The 18,405-nt window shown below is 48.7% G+C and overlaps 1 protein-coding gene across 5 annotated transcripts in view; it reads left to right on the plus strand.

Annotated features, from left to right (window-relative positions):
* Positions 1–14,200, plus strand: part of RBPMS (RNA binding protein, mRNA processing factor) — a 188,776-nt gene extending 174,576 nt beyond the window's left edge. For 2 of the 5 annotated variants that reach the window (XM_028852533.2, XM_077943394.1), the window contains 3 exons: positions 595–664; positions 7,928–8,031; positions 12,593–14,200. In XM_028852533.2, coding sequence (XP_028708366.1) covers positions 595–664; positions 7,928–7,973 — 116 coding nt within the window. In that variant the 3' untranslated portion in view covers positions 7,974–8,031; positions 12,593–14,200. Of the gene's footprint in view, positions 1–594; positions 665–7,927; positions 8,032–12,592 lie in introns of those variants that run through there. The other 3 variants (XM_028852531.2, XM_015145107.3, XM_028852530.2) reach the window with 2 other exon arrangements.
* Positions 14,201–18,405: the final 4,205 nt, after the last annotated feature.

Below are 18,405 nucleotides of genomic sequence, written 5' to 3' on the forward strand. Positions count from 1 at the left end.
CCCACCTGGGGGGCTACTTGCTAAAGGCTGTAGGCCCATCTCCTTAGCAGGGTGAGCAGAGAGCCTGGGGTACCAGACACCCACAGTACCAAGAAGCTGGAACGCTTTTTCTAAAAGAACAGGAACAGGAATCACAAAGAAGTCCTGGCCAGCCACTGGCGTGGATGGGGTCATGAACTGCCCCTTCCTCCCCAAAGCAGCTGTTTCCACACTCTGCTTAGAAAGCCCTTAGATAGGCTTTCACCAGCCTAGGCCCAGGAAAAGGAGTTCACTGTGCCAGATGTTAGCCTCAAAATGGCTGCTAACCTTTAAAAGGAAGATGAGAGCAGAGGAGTTGGTGGAACCTCGGGCGCTTCTCGAGGTGGGTGCTTTCCTTGGAGAGCTTGCCCGTGTGTTCATAAGGGTGTGTGGAACGCCTCTCAGGACACTGCTCTGATGCTTTTCAGCCCCTTGGGGAAGAGACCCTCACAGGCTAGTGTGAGTGGGTACCATCTTGGAACAGTGGGGCAGTGGCAGCCAAGCAGGACCCTCTGTGAGAATGGGGATATGCTGGGGAGCCCTGGCTCACGGCCTTCTCCCCACATGTCTTTTCAGATGCGCTGGCTCCCTCCCTCCGAGGCTACTTCTCAGGGCTGGAAGTCCCGTCAGTTCTGCTGAATACTATGTAAGTACTCGGTTTCCTATGGAATGTGTGAAGCCCCTGCTACGCATCCGTACATGGTGGATGTGCCACGAATGCAGCTCTCCTCCTTTCTCTGCACCCACACCTTATGCACCTCCTTTGATTGTCCGTCTTTGTTAAACTCACTTGAACTACATAGCGGTGCATCTTTTCCGAGAGGAAGTTTTCACCTAGGTATGGGTGCTAGTCTGTTTGAGTCTAACCTACGAAACCAGTACCTGGCCTCCCCACTTAGAAATAAGCAGCCAGTGCTAGTTTCTGTGGAACAGCTGTCAGAACGTTATATTACGTAATTGTAGTTCACCTGCTACCAGCATTAAACCAAAACCTTAATCTACAGGAGGAGTCATCCACTCGTTTACACAGTAGCTGATTATGGGAGATTTATTAGAATGAGTTTCCCTGCATTACCTCATGTCCAAAGTTCTCGTCGTTCTGAAGGACCTCGTTTTCCTACCAAAGGTGCAGTGCACAGTTCCGGCAGGTTTTCCTTTAAGCTTTTCAGCATGAAGGAAGCGGTATCCTAAATGGGCATTTTTGTGCCATTGTAGGCCTAACTTTGCTTCAGAGAACTACCAAATGCCTTTTCTCCATTTCTACAGAATACCAAATGCCTTCTATAATTCAGAAATTCTGAATTTCTGTGAAGTACAAGGCACTGTTTTTCTAAACTCTAATTTACTATGTGAATTGGGAGAGTCTAATACTTCGAGTTTTTACAATGTTATAGTTCCACCATCAGCCTTCTCTTGGTTTACATAGTTCCCTCACAAAATAGGAAGGAAAATGAGAAGAGGGAGGGGCCTGATCCTCGTCCTGTTAGAAATGCTGAAGAGATCATGGCAATGGCATCATTGTGTACCTGATTTTACAATAGTGTCATGGGCCTTTCCTTGGAGACCTTCTATTCAAAGACAAAAATACTTCCAAACTAAACTAGCGTTCCTTTTCTTTTTCCACCTTAATACTGAGTCCATGTGCCTTTGTTAGATCATTTGAAGCCATTTAGATAGACTCTCCTGGAGAGGCGTTCTGTGGAAAGAACAGGCCCCTGGTCGACTTACAGTCCACCTACGTGGAGAAATGTTTCAGACCCCTCACTAGAGCTGGCCTTGCGCAGGTCCATGCCCTGTCAGTGAAGAAGAAAGAGAGCATTGAATAAGATTTGTAAAAAGTGCTAGGGTTTATTTTATACAGGTGAGTCGCCCTGTTGACCTGAAGTCTCGGTTGGTGGGTCAGGTCACCTTCAAGATCTGGGGGGACTGCTGGGTGTGGACTTCATTTGAAGTTCTCATCACACAGGAGGCCGGCCCTTTTGGATGAGCTCCGGTCCGAGTCAGAAGACCCCTTCTGTGTTCGCAAAGGAGAGGTCTCAGCAGACAGTAGAGAGATGAGTAATGGGCATGAGAGTGTCAGAAGCTTACAGACGATTCTCAGAGCAGCCAGTCATAGCCCAGCAGCCACCAGGCCATTCACAGCTCTTTCTCTGATGGTAGGGATAGGAAAGTTGAGAGAGAGCGCTCTGTGCTTTAGGACATCAGCATCAGTAAGCTAAAATTGTGTCTACTCTTCCTCTAACCCAACGTATTTCATATTTTAACCCAAATACTTCATATTCGAGTGTAGCCAAATAATAATAGTTCTCAGGGGTGATCGCAGGTGAAGTACACAAATCCTTCCAAGGTCAGTGAAACAAATTTCTTTACCCAGAGATTCTCGGAGCCTTTATTACCGTATGAACATCATGAATATTTAAGAGGAGGGGCTCTGGTACACAGTGTTCCTCAAGCTTATTTGAAACCAGGTCATCCTTTTTTCACGGAATCTTAGGAGACTAATGTTTCATGCTTGGGGGAACCATATCCTAACCTCTTAGCCAGAAATGAAACCAGAGGCTCCCACATATAGAGATCCTCTTGGATGAGTATTCGTGTGTGATACTGCACATGAATCTGTGATGATATTTAAAAACCCAGACAATGTACTAGCTGCTTTTCTTGTAGCTACTTTTGTTTGTCCTTTATTTTGAAATTACATGTAGTGTGTGTGTGCGCTTAAGTACCCTTTTAAAATGATAGTGTTAGAAAATGGTAATTGTCTCTTAAATGGCCTTTATTAGTTAACATTTAGTGATAGATAAAATGTTATTTTAAAATACTTGTGAATTCTAAAAGTTTGCTTTTTAAGAGAGATTTTTTTTGCTACAGGGAATACCATTTTTAAGCTATAAGACTATATTTTAGATGTAGTCTAGGGTCTGTGAAGTCCAGAATTTCATAAGTCCTTGTTTCGTCTTTGTGTACCCATAATTAACTTTTAAGTACAGATCCCAAAGCCTTACTTATTTGGTTGCATAGGAACCTCTCCGTTACCATGGTGCCCAGCACTGCCTTACAACTCCAGAGGGCACTGTTCACACGGACCCTGCTGAGAGCACCTCCCTCTTCCATAACAGTGTGTGGAGCTCTCCATTGTCAGGCTGGTAGGGTGTTCAACTGGAGGTGTCTAGGATGAGGTAACTGGAAATTCTGAAGCACACAAGAGAGGGCATGGCTTGAAACATGGACCTGGCCCTCGGCATAAACTGACCGTTGAGGAAGTTCATGAAACTGGGAGAGAGGCCACTTGCCGAGCACATCTGAGAGCCAAGAGTCAACAGAGAAAGAGCAGCCCCCAGAGAGTGGAGCGGGAGCTGGAGGAGCAAGGGGCGCCAGCCACTTCTGTCAGATGCTCTAGGAAAATCAAGCGTGGTGAGAGAAGACCTTCGACTTGGCGATTTCAGTTGGTAGAGAAGTTGGCAAAGGATGCTGGCCTGGGACCTAAGGAACGGCTTTTTTCCCCTTAAAAATGTATGTAGGCCACAGAGAAGACATCCATTGTGAAGCAGTTGCGTGGGTTCCAGTGACAGAGATCCTGGGTTTCATTTGTATCTGCTCACCTAATTTTTTTCCAAATCATTTCTCACAGACCCTTCAGCAATGGCTACTAGAAGGATGAACAATTGCCCTCCTTTGGAAGTACGGCTTATAAAAGCCCTGTAAGATCCGAATAAGAATATGTAATGGGCCAGGCGCAGTGCTTCACGCCTGTCATCCCAGCACTTTGGGAAGCTGAGGCAGGTGGATCACTTGATGCCAGAAGTTTGAGACCAGCCCAGCCAACAAGGTGAAACCCCGTCTCTACTAAAAACACAAAAATTAGCCAGGCATGGTGGTGGGCGCCTGTAATCTCAGCTACTAGGGAGGCTGAGGCACTTGAACCTGGGAAGTGGAGGTTGCAGTGAGCCAAGATCATGCCACTGCACTCTGGCCTGGGCAACAGAGCAAGACTGTCTTCAACAAAAAAAAGAATATGTAATGTCTCCCGTGGATGAATCATTTGTTCTGAGCTAAGCTTGGGCCATGGGCCAGACTCCTTCCTCGGAGCCTGTGGGGAGCAGGTGAGGAAGGAGTATGGATAATGGCACCCATTATTCCTGCCCACGGGAGAGTCCAGTCTCCCAGCCCATCTAAAGTTAGACCAGCTCAGTGCAGATCTACTATTTCAGCTCCTTCTAGCCTCTTGAATCAAGTCCTTTCCAAGATGCCCTATAATCCATGCTGTGTAATCTTAGGCAAAAGTAAATTAGAGTTGGAAACAGTGGTGCTGATGAGCTAATATAAACATTTTTAAACTAGAACAAGTCTGTCAAAAAGGCCAGATGAAAGGCACATACCATTCACTGGCAGAGGCTCATGTGGCTGTCTCCATTCGGCGGACAGGGCTTTCTTCCCCAGCTCGTTTTCCAAGCATGGAAAGAACAGAAGACGAGCAGGAGTGATGCCATCCTTCCAAATCCTCAAAGGCCAGGCCTGCACTCCCAGAGGCCCTTCAAGGATTTTTCATTTATCTACTTGGACTTCCTAGTGCTAAAGAGAAATCAGTGACTAGATTAGAAATGTAAATACGCACTTTGTTCTCTAGACAAACGTGTTGTGTCTGCTGTGTGCAAGATAGGAAAATGAAAAAACAGGCCTGTGCCCCTCAGGAGGCTAAGTTCTAATGCAGAGAACTGTGGACACATGGACAAGAGAGGGAGTTACTGCACACGATCCTGCAAGACCAGCCTGCTGTGAGGACAGCCAAGCTGAGAGCAGGTACAGGCCATGTGCATGCTGTCGCTGTGGCATAAGCAAGGCCATCAGGAGAGGGGTGGTCAGAGGGGGACAGGATGTTACCGGTGTTTTCATTTGCTCCGCCTCTTGCTGACGGATGGTGTTGAGTCTGGCCACAGGCTCTGTCTGCATCACTGGAGTTTTGCTGATGGTCCAGCCATGTGCCAGAGAGCCCAGAATACAGAATCACCATTGAAAATAGTCAGTTTCCAGATAGAGTGAGAACAGGAGAGCATGAGCAATGTTGTCGTCACTCCTTATGTGCAGTGAGAGTGAGGCAACTTTCCTTGAAGGATATTCAAATAGAATTGAACTGTTCATGAAAGGGAAGAACCAGCGTTTGGGAGCCAAATGGGATGCAGGGGGAGGTCTTCTTTCAGGACTCTTGAAATTTTCCTGGCCATGGACTGGGACCAGAGCCCAGAAATTATAAGCACATGTAGTTACAGCCTCACCAAATTGGAGAAGGAAATGGCAAGAGAGAACAGAGAACACAGCGGAATTTGGAGCTGTTTTAACCTTCTCTTCTGTTTTGGGTGGAACGGCCTTGCCTGTCTTTGGCCGTGAGCTTGGAGTCATCCTCAGTGGAGCCCCAGGTGCTGGTGCCCAGGTGGAGCTTAGAGCTTAACAAGGAGGAAAGGCACTGGGGCTCCAGAGGCCCAGACAGCTGCGGTGGCTCCTGCTGTCACCCTGGCCTCCCCTTAGAAGAAAGCCTCGTGTCCATGTCACGCTGTCACACTGCGGTGCACCCAGCAACCAGTATGAGGCTGTGAGGTCTGCACATCACACCTAAGGCTACTAACGCCGTAAGTGTCCGTCACACCTAAGGCTGATACAGTGAGCAGCTGCAGCGTCTCAGGGAGGAGATGGGTAACAGGTAGTCAAATAGACATAATAGTTTGGGTGGTGATGGTATTCAGGGAATAAACAGTAAGGCCAGTAAGCAGCTTAGTGCTGTGTGGTGGGGCCGGCACTTCTGTGCCTTCTGCTTCGAGGTAGCAGAGCAGTCAGGGTCCGCCTGAGGTGACATCTCAGCAAAGACCTAGAACTTCGCCAGCTTTATGCGGGGTTTCTTTGTCAGAACACACTCCTTTAGTGAGGTGTGGAAAACATTTAACTCCTGTAATCTTAAAGTAAATGGACTGGAAGTGCAGCAGGCGTGGCTCCTGTGCGGCACTAAGGAATCACTGGGAGAGCGCGCAGGGCCCTCAGAGACCTTTCTCCACTTCCCCAGTGAGGAGACGCAAGCCTGGTTCTGCGATTCCTTCCAGCTCTGGGGTCTGTTACAGTTCCCATCTGAGTTCTAAAGTTGGGGTGGGCCTGAAGACCCCCCTTGCTGCCAGTCCTGTGGATGCAGTGGGTGCCCCTCCAGCCACCACTGTCCTCTGGACTGTGCCACATCACAAGCACTTACCAAGCTCCTCTGCAAACCACGTGACAACCAAATGCAGTGAAAGTTGCAGCCCCCAACCTGCTCCTGCCCGTTGTCTGTTTTCTGTGGCTCTGTCTGGAGTCCTTGGAGCCTCCTGAGCATGTGCACCAGCAGCGCTGCCTGACTTCCCTGGAGGAAGTTCACAGAGGGCAGCCACAAGTTCAGACCGGGCCATGGGGCCGGGGGCTGCACGACTCCTGAGAGCAGTTCCTGGCCGGACTCTGGCTCATGTCACTGCCCCACCCCAGGGAACCCCGGGGGTGCAGACAGCTGTTGTTGAGGTCCCACGAGCAGGTTGTCCCCTATGCTCCTGGGGACATGGAGGAGAGGGAGGGTCCCAAGATCCCAGTACTTGTATGAGTCGCACTGATTAGCTGAAGCCCAGAGACTTCTTAATCATCCTAAAAATGCAGCCTCCCGGGAGGCGGGGCCTGGCTCTGCAGCTCTGGGTGGCTCGTGCTCTCCCTCCCGTGTGGAGGGGCTGGAGAGGTTGGGTGAGCTGATAGGTTTCATGTGCAAAGATAATTATTTTCCTGTTCTCATAACCCAACTTTTACTAGGAAACTAGAATCACATCTCATGTTGTATAGTGAAGCTCTGGGGAAAATATTTTCTTCCTTAAATCTGAGGAGAGAGATGTCCTAGGGAGGTAGTCGTCAGGCTCACCCTTGATGCCAGAGCTGGGTTTCAGCACAGGCAGTCCCCTCCCCCTGAAGAGTCCTGGTGGGGCCACTCGGAGGTGCCAGGAGAGCCAGTGCCACCTTTCTGGGGAACCCGGACAGTGCGCAGCAGTGCATTATGCGCTCCAGTTCTCAAAGCCTCGCGTACTGGACACGGTCGGTCTGCAGTAAGGGAGATCTGAGAAGCACTAGTGGGAAATAGACCGCTGGTGTCCACATGCAGGGAATTGGGCTTCCTTCCCTGGTGGAATCCTTGCTCTAACCAGCCAGCTCGGGGACAGCTGTGCCTGCAGGGGGAATATTAGAAACCGATTCTTTGCTGGGTCTTTGCACCTTCGTATTTCAAAATTCTTAGACCCTAGGGAGTAGCCAGATGGGTTCACAAATGTGCATCCTTTTAGTTTTTGTTTTCCAGGAGGTGCTTGGAGCAAAGTTTAGTCCTTGGTGCCTGTGACAGACAGGGATTTCTTATGGCCTTGGGCTGACCAAAGCTGCTGTGTTTCGAAGCCTCCTGGAGGCAGTTGTTTGTGGATCTTGCTGTTGGAGGCCTCAGGTCCCATGCCTTTCCCCTGCAGGGCTTTTGGACGGTCCTCGGGGTCTAGGCCACAGCCCTTGGGATGCAGCCACAGAGATGTGGGTGCAGAGTCCTGCTTGCTGGGCCCGCAGCCTCCTAGTGCACCCTCAGTGAAGAGTTCACATGCTTTTCTTGGAATATCCTTCCTTGCTGGCCCCCAGCAGTCTCCTCTCACTTGCTCCACCAACTCCTCAGTGTGTTTTCCTGGCTGAGAGCTTTTCATGTCGCATATCCAAGGCCATCCTGCAGCAGCCTCTCATCCTCAGCTCAGCAGCAGAGGCCTTTGATCTCTTTTGTCGTTGCCTCTCGGCTCTCTGCCCTCAGAACAGGCCGGTGTTCAAGACCAAGGCAGCCCCAAGTGGATTTGACTGTGCACCGTTAACAGGTGATCTTTCTCCATCCCAGGTCCCAGTTGTGTGATGGCGGCTGCAATCTGTCTTGTGGGTATTAATGCAATCTTCAGTGGTGGCTACTGTTCTCTAGCTGTTCTACAAAACTGGAGCATGCTGGTGAGTAACAGAGTCAGGGCTAAACCAGCCGTCAGAGGGGTGGCATGGCCTGGGTGGGGCACGGCGGTGTTGGCCAGTGTGAACACATGGGAACTGTGGGCCTCTGGGGGTGGGGTCTGGCATTCCAGGTGTTCGTGCCCCTCCACCCCGGGTGATTCTGCCCGGAGCTCTTTAACATCTGCTCCAACACGGCCTGCCGAGGGAAGGTCATCCCAGGACAGCAACTAAAACGTTTTTAAAGTGCATCACCCCAGTATTTGGGTACCATGAACATGTGGCTATCCGGCAGCACCTGGAGTGAGGGATTCCACCTAAGGAAATGTTACTGAAATGAAGCTTTTCCCTTTAAGTGTCACCTTTTTTGGAGGAAATTAATCATTTTGTTGGAAATTGTTTCAGATGTAATGTGTATATCCCCCCATCTTATTAATCCAGTTATACTGAGTATGATCAGCCATTTCTTGATGACTTGGAGACACAGGATAATTACCCTTGGGCATGACTGAATCATAGAATTCTCAGTGAATTTCTCCAGACTGTGGGCCTTTTAGTAGGTCATGATTTTTTGGTGATCTGTCTTTTCAGTCGGTATCACCTGTCACTCCTCAGTTCGTTAGCTACTAGCAGAAATGTAGTCTAAAAAAAATCCTCATGTAGCATCCCCAGAGGTGACCTTGCTGCTGGGTCTCTGGAAAGCCTGGCTTAGAGCGGCAGGAACGCCAGGGGCAAGTCTGTGGCGGTTTATGTCTCAGCCTAAATAAAGCGGCAGGCAGCATCCCACTGAGGGGCCTGTAAAAAAAAGATGGATCCGAAAGGAACAAGATTCCTGCTACGGACAGAGAACCAAGCAGTTCTGGCCAAGGAGGTGGGACCGCATTTGAGGGGCTTAAGTCACTTCATACTCTGACGGTACCTCTCAGTGCCCACCCAGGAGCAGGCATTAGGTGTGTGCTCCGCTGGGGAGCCTGCCTCCCACCACCCCAGGCAGCTTTCCGACAGGGAGCTGGACCCTGCACTTGGGGCATTTTTCCCAGGGCGCCTGTTTCTTGCACTAACCCAAGCTTTTTTCACATCACATACGGCAGCTGGGTCTATCCCACTAGGCCCACGGCCTTCTAGCGTGTTAGCTGTTCCTTTTGTCATGGCTCTTAACAGTCATCACTCACGCAAACGTTTTTAAAAGACATGATTTTGTTCTTCCTCCTGGGGATATTTAAAAGTCATTTAAGCCACTTACACATTTTTTTCCACTTACACAAGTTTTGAATGCTGGTTAGACGTCACGATTTTTTTTTTTTTTTTGAGACGGAGTCTCGCTCTGTCATCCAGGCTGGAGTGCAGTGGCGCTATGTTGGCTCACTGCAAGCTCCGCCTCCTGGGTTCACGCCATTCTCCTGCCTCAGCCTCCCGTGTAGCTGGGACTACAGGCGCCCGCCACCGCACCCGGCTAATTTTTTGTATTTTTAGTAGAGACAGGGTTTTACCGTGTTAGCCAGGATGCTCTCGATCTCCTGACCTCATGATCCGCCCGTCTCGGCCTCCCAAAGTGCTGGCATTACAGGCGTGAGCCACCGCGCCTGGCCGACGTCATGATTTTTAAATGCAGCAAGTCAACCAAAGTATCAACGATGCAAGGAGCAGGGGAGCTTTCCTGGCAGGCCATGGAAGGGTCTAGTGACAGAGGGCAGGTCTGGGTCACAGTCCTGGGGCAGCTGAGGGTCAGGTTGCAGATGCCCCGGATGTGCCCGAGAGCGTGGCGAGAGCCAGCACGGAGGGGCGCCGTGGCCTTCTCAGCACCGTGTGTTAAGGTGGGGCTCACCATTTCTTGGGGCCTTCCCTGGGATACAGGGGCAAGTTTGGAGGGGGCTTTTCTCTTCCCAAATCGGAGGTCAGACAACACTGCTTATGTGACCTACCCTTGTAGAGCAGAGATGGGCCACTCTCCATGGGCCCCCAGGGCTGGAGTGGAGCTCCAAACTGCACACGGGCCCTTAGAGGCTTCAGAGAGCGTGAACTTTTTCAGTGACATGTTTGAAAATCTCTATTACAAATTTTATCAGTGCCTGATGTTTTTGAAGACGAAGCTGACAGGTATTAAATGAAAACTGAAGCTGTTAACTAGGAACCTTTGCCACATGATAGTCCACGTTTCTTTGGAGTTGGGGGAGAATATTCCTTATCTGACTTGGTAATGAGGAATCGTGGGAAACTCTTGGGGAAGGAATCCTCAGGAATTAGGTCAAGGAGCCACAGATGGATCAAGGGAGTCTTTCCTCTGGGAGAACAATCTCCTAAGGCACTGGACCGAGACCCTGACTGGGTGCGAAGAGACCGCAGAGTGAGGGGCAGGTAGCGAGCATCCTGACCCCAGGCCCATCTGCCCTTGCGTTCTGAGTTCCACCAGAGACCCGAAATGCAGTGTTTTAGAATTGTGTAATATTCCTTAAGAGACCAGGAGACATTCTTCAGTGTCTTCAAACTGGGACTGTTCCCACTTACCTGAGATAAGGAGATTTGCTTCCTGTCTTGACATCCCATCACCTGTGTGTCATAGTCGGCCCCTTCCAGGAAGACCCCGCAAGAAGAACCTGCTCCTCATCAGAGCCTTATGTGTTCCCCACCCTGAGCCCGCATCCCTCCGCGGGGCTGTGTTCCGGGATGTCTTTGGATTCTGTTTAAAATGTCCTTGTTAAGACATTCCAAGGTTTGAACTCCGCTCCTAGCTAAACCTCTTCCTTGTTTACAGGGACTGAAATAGCCACATTCTGACCTTCTGTTCAGTCTGGGATCATCTGTGGTAGTGTGACTACATTCCTTTCCCATACGAGGATCTCATTTACACAGCAGTTATGGAAGGGCCAGAAAACTAGACTTGCTCCCGCCCTCCTCCTGCCCATGTTCCTTTTCCCTTCAGATTAGCCCTCCTAGGCAGCCATTCCGCAGCCGCCTGGGTCATTACCCAGGAAAGCTGGAGGCGCCACATCCCCCTCATCAGGGCCATGCCTACCCAGGGAGGGCTCAGGGTGCCTCTGGGCTGGTGTGCAGAACCCAAAGTGGGTCCTCACCCTTAGTGTCCTGCTCCCAGGCCAGATGTCATCAACCCCAGGGGCCCGTGTCTCGGTGCCACATGCCATAAATGACCCATCACTCCTGTTTTGTGTGTCCTACAGTCTAAGTGTTTGGAGGGTTTGCATTTGGGCCACCTGCAAGTGACTGTGTCTGGAGTTTCAGGAGGAGGAGAGGGTGTCAGGAAAATAATGCAGGATCATCCCTGTGGAGGCCAAAGTGCCCTGGTCAGTGAGAACCCCTGCGAGGAGCTTAGAGGAGGAAGCCCTTAGGCCAGAGAGATTGGAGGCGTGAGTTCTGAAAGACAGTGGGGCCTCTATGTGCTGAGGGGACTAGAACAGAAGAGAGGAAGTAAGAAGAGGCACAGCACGCTCTTGCTGAAAGTAGCCTGCGGCCAGGCTTTTGAAGGCCTTGAAGGATGTGTTAGGGATTTGGAAGCCATTGGAAAGATAAGCAGAGGTGGAGAGTGATTTAGGAATGTTGTCTTGCTGCCTGAAGCAAAGTGGATGAAGATTGAAGGTAGGAGCACACATCCGCACCAGCGGCCCTAAGATGGTGGAGTGGAAGGAGCAGATGAGCCGAGAGGACAGGAGAGGAGGTTGGTGTAAAAGGGCAGAGACAGGGCAGGGGTGCACAGGGATGAGTGGATTGGGCTGCCTTGAGGGCTGTCTACAGGAAGCATACTTAAGCGGATGTGCTAGAACTGTATTGTTTGCCACAACCTGAAGAGAGACAGGCAAGTATTAGCTTCCCGTCACAGAGGTCTGGAGTATCCATGGCCCGCTGTGGCAAGCTCTGCCTGGCCTGCCCCTGCTCCGCTGGCCGTTACTACCGCTATCCACTCGTACTGTCGTCCAAAAACTGGGAAGTGAAAAACGTGTATTGGGTCACAGGTCAGATCCAAGTTGGACAGATTTGGTTTGTATAGAAAGGAACATTTACAAGCTCATCCCGTACACTGTGTTTCAGTGGTCACCTAAATATTCTTATTTCAGGACTTTAAACACATTTTCCCAAATCTAACTTGGGACAAAATCTAACTTGGGACACTTAGATAGGTTATCAGTAATTATCTGTTTTCTTTATAGCCTCTTTCCGCACACAAATAAGCATCTCCCTGTACAAAATTCTAGCATATGCTGAACTGATCGCCTTCTGCATACACCTTTTCTACAACTTCTCAAACGTGTGAGACATGCTGGTAAGATGGCAGGAAAAGGAGTGACCGAATAATACAATATAGCTGAGATGTGTTTCAAGAAAACCTCTGGGCCAGGGTCGGGCTCTGTGAGTGGGAGTCAAGGACTTGCCCCATGTATCTCATCAAGGTGAGACCACTGACACGTGTGTGTGTGGTCAGTAAATATGTTGTATACACACGTCTGCACACTGTCATCTAAGCCATCGTTCTCCCATCCACAGCCTCTCCAGGACGAAGCCATCACAACCAGGGAGCGGTTGACACCTGCTCTAACATGTTTTCTTTCTGTTTCAGGCTTGAAAAAACCTTGCCCAGTTTTGATCCCTTCAAGACTTTGCCACAGCCTCTATCACACATCTGTTTTTCTCGAAGAAAAAATATAATAAAAATGTTTTACTCTTTTACACTGTATAATTATAAGAAATAGCGTGTTATTTGTGAATGCATGGTCTGAAATTTCTGTACAGTTTGGAGATATTTTCAAACGAAACGTAAGAGAAGTCAACAATAAAACCAAGAAAAGTGAGTATTTTTATACCAAACATTTTAAGTATGCTGGGATGGACAATCTTACACTGGGTTGGATCACAGTTTTTGTGCTTGACTTTTGAATGCTTGTAATTAAAAATATCTTTTTTTTTCCTCTGAAGTAAGTTGCATGTTTGAGGCATGTTTCCAGATATCAAAATTTCCTGAATTGTATTGTGAATATATAGAAATCTGTGCCTGGCCGAAGTCCAGGGTAAATTAGTAGGTGGTAGGTGTTAGAAACAGAACTGTTATCTGCAGTGTTAGGTCTAGGATCCCAGTTCTAGTAGGACAGCCCTGCAAGACAATCAACCAGAAGCCTCCAGGAGCTTCTACCTATGGCTTATTCACAACTGGGCAAGAAAACATGGTTGGTAAGAACTGCGGAGTGTGCCCTTAGAAAGCCCTGGCAGCTCCGGCTGTGACTGTATCAACTGTGTGCCAAGTGTGAGTTTGTACAGTTTTATGTTTCCACTCTCCTGTACGTGTAGCCACTCGATGCCTAACCCACCTTCCACAAGCCAGCCCCGCATCCCTCTCCCCCAGTGGAAGCGCAGAGCCTGCCTCACTGGTAACGGAAAACCTTGGCTTGGGAGGCCAGCCCTGGCCCATAAAGGGGCTGGCTATGCCCAACCCGCTTGGCTGCAGTGGGCAGCTCATGTCTCTTATCTCCAAAGTGATGTTTGCAAAACATTGGCTGAATTGAGCTGGTATTCCCAACTCTTGCGGCACTAGGCCAAACCGACCACATCCCATGAGCTCCCAAATGGCGTCTGCTCACTGTGAGACGAGATGCCACACCGCACAGGAGACGGAGGCAGTGGGCATTTGGAACCAGTTCTGTACAGACTTCGTCAAAGCCAAAGTCAGTCTGGTGGTGTCAGTTGACATCTCCAGAGTTCATGACAGCTCAACCTCTCCCCTTGTACAGAAGCCATTTGTAAAATCACGTTGACCTAAATTCAGCTGCCAAACACAATCACAGTCTTTTCCTATTGATCTGCTCGGCTTACGTTGAAAATTTCAATGTCATGATTACCTGGTTGGTTTGGGTTTTTGTTTTGTTATTTTCCATTGGAAATAAAGATGTCAAGAAGCTTTTAAAGGTCACCACAAAAAAACCAAGGCCAGGAGTGAAGGGCTCTTTCTTAGCGTAAATAAGGGGAAAGGGCAGTTAGCTCGGGGACTTGTGACGGATCCACTTTGGTGTTCAAGGACCTGCTTATGCCCTCAGTGCCACTCGGTCTTGGTGAGATGCCTGTGCTCCTCTACGGCACACAGCTGCTTCTGCACAGTCTCTTCTGCTTTCATAACTGTTTAAAGGTACTTTTCTATTGTCATTTTTAAAAAATAAAGTGTTTATTCCAGCTCTCACACCATTGCTTGACAAATTCTTTTTTAGCAAGACCAACTACATGTATCCCACACTGCAGACAAGAGGCCAGCAGATTTCCTTCCCATTTTCAGGCTTCGGCAGAGCTAAGCATTGGCCATTGAGCTTAGGCACAAAGAGATTAAAGGAGGAAGCAGACACCAGGGAGAGCCAGAGAATAAGCCTGCAAAGGCACGACCACAGCGGCTGGTGAGCTAAAAGGACACCAGAGGCAGAGAGACCTCAAGGGAGGTCCCTCATCTACCTCAGCCTACAAAGCTTGACTCAAGATTTTCTGAGTTAGTTATATTAAAATGTCACTTAGGCATTCTGCTGACTTAAATATATCTTACGCCAGGCATGGTGGCTCACACCTGTAATGCCAACACTGGGAAGCTGAGGCAGGAGGCTTGCTTGATCCCAGGAGTTTTGAGACCAGCCTGGACAATGTAGCAAGACCCTGTTTCTACAATTTTAACATTAGCCAGGTGCACTAGGACCTGTGGTCCTAGCTACTCAGGAGACCGAGAAGGAAGGACAGCTTGAGCCCAAGAGGTCGAGGCTGCAGTGAGCCATGACTCACTCAAGCCTTGGCAGCAGGACAAGACCCTGTCTCTAAAACCATATTTAAGAAAAAAAAAAAAGTAAGTGAAAAACCAGGCACCAATTGCCAAGACAATTGTGTTTTATATACACTCTCACCTACTCTTTTTCCCTCAAAAGGAGAAAGCAAAAAAATACTGCTTACATCCAAGCAGTGGCAACAACCACTACTGCGTCTTGCTGGGCACTGAGATGACTCGCAGTTAGGCTCTCACAGCCTGCCTGCAGAGGGGCCTAGCCACCACATGCAGGCTGTGTCCACTGCCTTCCAACTCACGTAACTAGAAGGTCAAAAGCTTTCCTGGGCCCAGGCTTAGAAGGCCACGCCAGCATGGCCCTCAGGCCGGCCTGATCTGCCTTTGGTCCACCTGTGAGCTCCAACTCAGGCGCCAGAGATTGGCCAAACAGCTAAGGAATAGAGGCTAGTGAGCTCTTAAGGGGCTCTGCTGCCTCAGGACTGCCCGGACTCCATCCCAGCCAGTCACTGGCTGAACACAGTCACCTATGATTTTTTACAGGAGGCCTTGGGATGGATGAGCGCTCCGATCTTCCCCATGCTGATGATAGTCATTTCGTGATGTGCAAGTGACAAGCCTGGATGGCATTTACTAACCTAGTGTGACCTCCAAATACATTTCCACTCACCAGTCAAATACCAGCTTCATTAGGGTCTGTGCAAAGTTATCCTTTGTGTCACTACTGAACAGGAATGAATGCAGTATGTCTTTTGGAATCAAGAACTTGGAATAAGAAAAAGGCACGCTGTTGCCTCTTGCTCCCATGCAAAATGTCCCAATTTGTAGGCTCCAGAAAGATGGTAACTAAGCCCATCTTTTTGTGTGATTACCAAATGAACCCTTCCTTGTTAATGTCGAACTGATATAACTATAAAAGTGGCATCTGAAATTAAATACCATGCTTTCCATGTCTATAACAAAATGACAAAGGAATTTGAAAAGAATCTTAACAGTTCACAAAATGAACATTATATTGCCAATTAATCACACCTGGGCTTCAGACTCACCTGGACCCAGGGCGTGTGTGTGTGTCCGCCCTACTTTCATGGACTAGCTTGCAATTGTTACTGGCCCATCCCTCCCCTGAATTCTGTGTTCCAATAGACAAGAATCCTTGGTGTCTGTCAAGGTGACATAAAGAAGTTTTTTTTTTTTTAAGCGACAGGGTCTCACTATGTTGCCCAGACTGGAGTGCAGTGGCAGATTCATAGCTCACTTGCAGCCTCAAACTTCTGGACTCAAGCCATCCTCCCGCCGCAGCCTCCTGAGTAGCTGGGACTATAGGCACGTGCCACCGTGCCCAACTTCAACTAGTTGTTTCTGAGCACTTTGGGCAAGACACGATGTGTGCTAAGAATATGGACAGGTTCCCAAGAGCACTCCCACCCACCCAGTTGGAAGGTTCTGGCACACAGTTGCTCTCCTCTCCAATTCTTAAACCATTCTCTCCACACCCTCATGGCATAAAACAACTTTACAGCCTGCATAGAAAACCAAAGAATATTCATTACCAGTGAGGTGTTATCTAAAACACTCATCCTCAAAAACTGCCTCTCCTAAAACTCTAATAACTATGATACTGAAAAACTATGTTGTCAGCAATTTGATCAAGAGCCCTAAACTAGGAAATTTCAGTAGCTGCCACTGTAAAGCTGTGTGTCCCTGCTGCAGAACATCCCAGATGGAACTAATATTAACTCTTGTGTGAACTGGCCTGGTTCTGTAGCTACCCAGTCCTGAGAGGTGCCAGTGCGCTGTGAGAACTAGGCCCCCCTGCAGCTCTCCAACGAACCTGACACTTTCCTCTTCCTGACCCTCAGTTCAAACCACATTCACTCCTACTTGGGGGGTGGGGGAGGAGGCAGCTCTTCCTACGAAACAGTGAGGCCTTCCATTCTCCACTGTTCACATATATCTCACCTATGGACGATCTGAGGGGAAGAGAAAATTCGGGTCCTTGTGTTCCACTTGTCCAGCTGAGAAATTCTTGTGGAACTCTGCCCGTGGTCGTTAATTCCAAGTTAGGAACTCGGGCCAAATGCTTAAAGTCAACCCAAACTTCTGAGCAAAAAGGAGGGCCTAAATGCAATGAGAGATGATGCACGAGTTTGTAAATAAAAGATTTACCTGGCCAAAGAGTGCTTTTTTCTTAAAACCAGAACACAGGCCTTGGCATGGGGGCTTGGCAGGCACTTCAAAACCTCACAGTCACCACCCGGGAGACAAACCTGCTCTCGGCGCTTCTAGAGCTGGTCCTGCCTAAATCAGTCTCATCTTCTATGCCTCAGAAAATCACTATTAACTAAGAATCCGGGAACTGATAAACCAAATACCCTCGTCCCACAAAATCGTCCCCACTCAGAATCCCATTCTGCTGCTAGAGATTTCCAACAGCTCACAGATGAAGCTGGGGCTGTCCACTCGCAGTCCCTTGAACGCTGGGGCTGGGAGGATGGGATGCCCCCCGCCGCCTTCCCACTAAGCCTCTGCTCAACAGGCGTCAAGTGCCGCTCTGTCCCCCAGGTTCCACCATCATCCGGCCACATTTACAGGCTGTGACAGCAGCAGCCAAATGTTCATTTTTTACACTCTGTCCAGGCTTGACTACATTTCTCTTAGCTATCTCCTAAAAGCCTCACATCATGGCGATGAATTATAGATCAAATGCACTCCCGACTGTCATACCCTCTTAACTCACCCAGCCGTGCCATTCCCACGTGCTTCTAAATGGACAGCAGAGCCAGCAGAAACAGGCAGAGGGGAGAACACGACTTCAACTTGGTGTTTCTGGTGGATATGTTTTCAGACACCCGGGAGAACTGCGAAGAGACGGCTTTCTCTGTGCAGCGTCCCTCGGAGACGCTGCAGACTTGGTTCCAGGCCATCACAATAAAGCAAACATCACAGTAAACTGGGTCACACAAATGTGTTGGTTTCCCAGTGCATATTAAAATGTTTATGCTACATGATAGTAGAAAGTGAGCAATAGCATTATGTCTTAAAGAACTCAATTATATACTTTAATTTTAAAATGTATTATTGCTTAAAAAAATGCCAACAAAGTGAGCACATGCTGTTGGAAAAACAGCACCAACAGATCTGCTTGAAGCGGGTTCCCACAAACCTTCAATTTGGAAAAGAAACTCCATAGTATCCGTGAAGACATATAAAGCAAAGCACAATAAAATGAGGTGTGCCTGTAATATGACCGTCCAACACAACTAAACTTCCATCAGTGTTCCCACAAACACTGTATCCTCCTCAACACGTCACCAGAGGATGCAACCCCAGTACCTTGAGATGGGGTACACGGAGGATTTGCTCTTCCATTAGTAGACAAAGTGGATCGAAGCTTAATAAAAGAAACTAAGTGAATGAGATAAAGCTACGGAATTTTGTGAGCACAGCAATTCAGTGAGTCACTTCATTTTGCTAGATCTTCATTTCTGAAATGAGTTTCAGACAAAATAACTGACATCAATTATCAGGCCAGCCCACGAAGTACAGTTGAGCACAGGCATTGCTAGAAGTCACAACCAATACACAACTGGGAGTAAGCGCCTTACCACAGAGAGGGAGGCCCCGAG

The sequence above is a fragment of the Macaca mulatta genome, chromosome 8, assembly GCF_049350105.2.
Source record: "Macaca mulatta isolate MMU2019108-1 chromosome 8, T2T-MMU8v2.0, whole genome shotgun sequence".
In the NCBI taxonomy this organism is placed as follows: Eukaryota; Metazoa; Chordata; class Mammalia; order Primates; family Cercopithecidae; genus Macaca; species Macaca mulatta.